At 53.6% G+C, this 5,670-nt stretch overlaps 1 protein-coding gene across 1 annotated transcript in view; it reads right to left on the reverse strand.

The window, feature by feature from the left end:
* LOC121836460 overlaps window positions 1–3,015 on the reverse strand; it is a 40,288-nt gene extending 37,273 nt beyond the window's left edge. Inside the window, exon 1 of the mRNA XM_042291361.1 lies at window positions 2,466–3,015. Coding sequence (XP_042147295.1) covers window positions 2,466–3,015 — 550 coding nt within the window. The remainder of the gene's footprint in view (window positions 1–2,465) is intronic.
* Between the last annotated feature and the right edge of the window lie 2,655 nt (window positions 3,016–5,670).

Genomic DNA, 5,670 nt, shown 5'->3' on the forward strand with positions numbered 1-5,670 from the left:
GGGTTGCATACCGGATGTCGAGAGTCAGCCCACACAGGCAGGCTGCCTTGCTTTCAGAGAAGGCTTCACGTAGGCTTCCGAAGCCGTCTCGTCGTGTTGCTGCAGCCGTTCTCGGAGAGGCAGGGTTGCATACAGATGTCGAGAGTCAGCCCACACAGGCAGGCCGCCTTGTTTTTGGAGAACTCTTCAAGTGGGCCTCCGAAGCCGCCTCGTCGTGTTGCTGCAGCCGTTCTCGGAGAGGCAGGGTTGCATACCAGATGTCGAGAGTCAGCCCACACAGGCAGGCCGCCTTGCTTTCAGAGAAGGCTTCACGTAGGCTTCCGAAGCCGCCTCGTCGTGTTGCTGCAGCCGCTCTCGGAGAAGCAGGGTTGCATACCAGATGTCGAGAGTCAGCCCACACAGGCAGGCAGCCTTGCTTTCAGAGAAGGCTTCACGTAGGCTTCCGAAGCCGCCTCGTCGTGTTGCTGCAGCCGTTCTCGGAGAAGCAGGGTTGCATACCAGATGTCGAGAGTCAGCCCACACAGGCAGGCCGCCTTGCTTTCAGAGAAGGCTTCACGTAGGCTTCCGAAGCCGCCTCGTCGTGTTGCTGCAGCCGCTCTCGGAGAGGCAGGGTTGCATACCAGATGTCGAGAGTCAGCCCACACAGACAGGCCGCCTTGCTTTCAGAGAAGGCTTCACATAGGCTTCCGAAGCAGCCTCGTCGTGTTGCTGCAGCCGTTCTCGGAGAGGCAGGGTTGCATACCAGATGTCAAGAGTCAGCCCACACAGGCAGGCCGCCTTGCTTTCAGAGAAGGTTTCACGTAGGCTTCCGAAGCCGCCTCGTCGTGTTGCTGCAGCCGCTCTCGGAGAGGCAGGGTTGCATACCAGATGTCGAGAGTCAGCCCACACAGGCAGGCCGCCTTGCTTTCAGAGAACGCTTCAAGTGGGCCTCCGAAGCCGCCTCGTCGTGTTGCTGCAGCAGTTCTCGGAGAGGCAGGGTTGCATACCAGATGTCGAGAGTCAGCCCACACAGGCAGGCCGCCTTGCTTTCAGAGAAGGCTTCACGTAGGCTTCCGAAGCCGCCTCGTCGTGTTGCTGCAGCCGCTCTCGGAGAGGCAGGGTTGCATACCAGATGTCGAGAGTCAGCCAACACAGGCAGGCCGCCTTGTTTTCAGAGAACGCTTCAAGTGGGCCTCCGAAGCCGCCTCGTCGTGTTGCTGCAGCCGTTCTCGGAGAGGCAGGGTTGCATACCAGATGTCAAGAGTCAGCCCACACAGGCAGGCCGCCTTGCTTTCAGAGAAGGTTTCACGTAGGCTTCCGAAGCCGCCTCGTCGTGTTGCTGCAGCCGCTCTCGGAGAGGCAGGGTTGCATACCAGATGTCGAGAGTCAGCCCACACAGGCAGGCCGCCTTGCTTTCAGAGAAGGTTTCACGTAGGCTTCCGAAGCCGCCTCGTCGTGTTGCTGCAGCCGTTCTCGGAGAGGCAGGGTTGCATACCAGATGTCGAGAGTCAGCCCACACAGGCAGGCCGCCTTGCTTTCAGAGAAGGCTTCACGTAGGCTTCCGAAGCCGCCTCGTCGTGTTGCTGCAGCCGTTCTCGGAGAGGCAGGGTTGCATACTAGATGTCGAGAGTCAGCCCACACAGGCAGGCCGCCTTGCTTTCAGAGAAGGCTTCACGTAGGCTTCCGAAGCCGCCTCGTCGTGTTGCTGCAGCCGTTCTCGGAGAGGCAGGGTTGCATACCAGATGTCGAGAGTCAGCCCACACAGACAGGCCGCCTTGCTTTCAGAGAAGGCTTCACATAGGCTTCCGAAGCAGCCTCGTCGTGTTGCTGCAGCCGTTCTCGGAGAGGCAGGGTTGCATACCAGATGTCAAGAGTCAGCCCACACAGGCAGGCCGCCTTGTTTTCGGAGAACTCTTCAAGTGGGCCTCCGAAGCCGCCTCGTCGTGTTGCTGCAGCAGTTCTCGGAGAGGCAGGGTTGCATACCAGATGTTGAGAGTCAGCCCACACAGGCAGGCCGCCTTGCTTTCAGAGAACTCTTCAAGTGGGCCTCCGAAGCCGCCTCGTCGTGTTGCTGCAGCCGTTCTCGGAGAGGCAGGGTTGCATACCAGATGTCGAGAGTCAGCCAACACAGGCAGGCCGCCTTGTTTTCGGAGAACTCTTCAAGTGGGCCTCCGAAGCCACCTCGTCGTGTTGCTGCAGCAGTTCTCGGAGAGGCAGGGTTGCATACCAGATGTCGAGTGTCAGCCCATACAGGCAGGCCGCCTTGTTTTCAGAGAACGCTTCAAGTGGGCTTCCGAAGCCGCCTCGTCGTGTTGCTGCAGCCGTTTTCGGAGAGGCAGGGTTGCATACCAGATCTCGGGAGTCAGCCCACACAGGCAGGCCGCCTTATACGCAGAGAAGGCTTCACGTGGGCCTCCAGCAGTTCCCGGAGAGCACAATGGAAGAAATACTTTGCCACACTGCTTACATATTAAGTGGCTCCACACCTGGAATGTGTGGCTGGCCTGATCCAGAGACAACTTCATCGCAGCTTTCATCTTCATAGGAGTCGTCGCTGACATCTCCGGCATTGATTTCGATGATGATTGGTGCAACCTCTCTGTCCGACAGGCTGTCATTCTCCCAGAACTGCTTTTCCATCTTCTTAACATGCTGTATAGCAGCGGTCCAGTTGTCTTTCGTTACATTCTTGATTGCCTGCTCTAGAAGCACCTTCACATCTTTTAGTTTGAAAGACGAGTTGCTTCGTGCAACCTCATTCTTCACTTGCCCCCAGATAAGCTCAATGGGATTCAGCTCACAATGATAAGGGGGCAGCCTAAGAACCGTGCACCCAACAGTTTCAGCACGTGTGTCCACTCGGTAGCTGAGGAACTTGTGTCGCACTTGGGAGACTAAAGAAATTAGTTCCACCTTGAGCATGTCTTTGTCCCAGTCAATTCCCTTTGAGCTTAGCCATTCTTGGATGACACTCTTGGTTGAAGATTTCGTGGGGACACACTCCACGCGTCTTGAGTGGTAGGAAGCGTTATCCATTACAATAACGCTTCCTGGCTCTACCTTGGTCAGGAACAAGTCAAACCAATGTTCAAACCTGTTGCCATCCATCTCGTCGTGGTAATCGCCCGACTTCACTCCATGAAAAATGTCGAGGCAACCTTCCACAAAGCCTTGGTCACCCCCAACGTGAGTGACAATCAGTCTGCTGCCTTTGCCAGATGGATTTTTGAGACCGGTGCTGAGGCCGCGATTTCCTGCGTCTCTGGCAGAACGCACCGTCGTGTCGACCCAGATCTTGTTGACGGTGTGTGCGGCGTTGACCCACGTTTCGTCGAGATAATAGATCGCCTTACCCTCTGCTCGAAACTTCAGGATTGAGCGGAGGTACTTCGCACGCCACACAAGGATGTCGTCCTTCTCAATGAGAAGAGAGTTGCGACTCCTCTTCTGCAGCTCGAACCCAATGTCATGCAAAAGACGGTACACAGTCGATGGACTCGGTTCCACGGCGACCTCATCATCCTTCAGCGCTTCAATGAGGGCTTCGCGTATCTTCGTGACGGTCGGGGTTTCGTTCCTTCGAAAGAAGCCGTGCACGCAGGACCGCAACGCAGACAGCACAAAAGAGTCGTACTGGACCAGGCGACGACGGGTGCCAACCGACTTTGGGCGCTTACCAGTTGGAGTTCGAAGGAGCCCGGAATTCGTGATGGCTTCCTTCTTTATGGCAACAACTGTCCGTGCTCCGACGCCAGTATACTCAGACGTCAGCTGGTATAAGTCGTTCCTCAACCTGTCCGGGTATTGTTCTCGCAGCTTGGCGTACACGGAAAGAACCATCTGCTTGCAATCGCTCGAGAGCTTGCGTCCTTGCCGATGCTTCTTCCACAAATTTATAGGTGTCGTGGCGGCTGGCTTACGTCTCGACGGCGGTGGAGATGGAGCCATGGACACTACCTCAACGATATCCACAAAGGAAATACGCTGAATAATAAAACAGAACGATAAAGTTGTAAAAAATATCTGAACACGCAGAAGAAGAACGCAATCGGGCCGAGCGCGTCGAGCATTCGATTCCCCGACTACAACAACAACATGACGTCACCGAGTTAACCGGACGCGTTCGTAAATTCAACAGAAGTAAAGAAATAGACACTCAGGCTGCAAGTCTTGCGCCGTTTAAGTGGACAGTTTGACGGTACAATTGTTTTATTTGAGAGAAGATGTTAGCCAAGTCGGGAGTGCTGTATTTATTAAGAAAGCAATTCTGTTTGTGAACGACTCACTCTTCCGTGAACAAACGAACGCAGTCAGTAGGGCCTCAGTCACCACGCAGCGACTGCGTGCGATTCGTATTTTAAAAAGAATCACACCAATAAATTTGGACATATGAAAAATTATAGCTCAAAACGTGCTACATAATAAGCCCTATTTAAGATGATTGGATTATCACGATTACGACGCTCGTATAGAACTTTTTCTTTGTAGACACTTTTTTGTTTATATTTGATTCAAAAATGGCGGAGGAGCGCTTCGTGGTGGTGCGACGGTGACTGGCCAATGCGCGGCCTGTAGAGGTGGAGCCTCCGGTGCACAAGTTGGGGTGAAAAAGAGTATAGCAAAGAGCGTCCGCCGACAGAAGCTGCCAAGACTCGCCGCTGCTGCAACAGCCCAAGGATTTTAAAGCTGACACTACCAAGGTGTGTGAGTTCAGACTGCTCATGATCCAGACATAATGTATCGTTCAGGACAACCTCCACCTTTAGCACCAGAGGTGACCTTAGGTTACCTCTGGCGACCCAAGGGAACCTCTGGGGTCGTCAAATCCCCTCCGGAACTCAAATGTCTGAGGACTCCCGCCGCCAGGCGCAAGTATTCTTTTTGGCGGACGAGCATATAGAGCGTAGTAGAATGCGAGCAATGTGGCGATTTGTAGTCCTTTTTTGCGAATAGATCGATCTCTCCAGCCAGTTTCGCTACGTATCCGCTGCCGTGATACATCGAGGAAATCATACAAAAGACATCTGCGGACACTGTCTGAGCGTCCGTAGACATGTTGGACAAACACTCTCTGCAGACATGTTGGAAGTACACACATGTAGCAAGCAAACATGATTCTAACATGGTTGACACGCGCAAGCAGATATTTATATCCCCACGTTTGCAGCGGACACGATGTCTTTTGTATGGCCGGTGCACCAGCAGCGGGACCGCGGCTGTACTCCTTTTACACTTGCGACAACCATGCTGTAGCTATGCGCGAGCCAAGTATGAGACAGCACGAGCAGTCAAGTGCACTAGAGCCGCCGGCCCACTGTGGACTAAAGTTATGACGGCGTAACGCACGCTCCGATACGCTCGGTGAGATAGGTCCATTGGCCTATCCTCAGTAAATCATTCCTGTGGAATAACCTTATCGACCAAGGTCAAGGCACGAGTAAAATGCACTTACAATTAGTGGCTTAGTTAACGTAAATTGATAAAGGTTCCTCGCGCGCACGCCGTGTCCTTCGCATACTTTATTTTTAATCGATGCAGTTTTTTCGGGCATCGTCACAAGCGGCGTACGGAACGTTGATTTCTATCTGCAAAAGCGTTACCGCAAAGTCGTCGTCTTCTTTATATACTTAGTGGGACTTGACTGACCATTGCCCTTCGTGTTTTTGTTGACTTCTTCTCCAACTTTCCAGA

This window comes from Ixodes scapularis, unplaced genomic scaffold (genome assembly GCF_016920785.2).
Source record: "Ixodes scapularis isolate PalLabHiFi unplaced genomic scaffold, ASM1692078v2 PGA_scaffold2__306_contigs__length_199485367, whole genome shotgun sequence".
In the NCBI taxonomy this organism is placed as follows: domain Eukaryota; kingdom Metazoa; phylum Arthropoda; class Arachnida; order Ixodida; family Ixodidae; genus Ixodes; species Ixodes scapularis.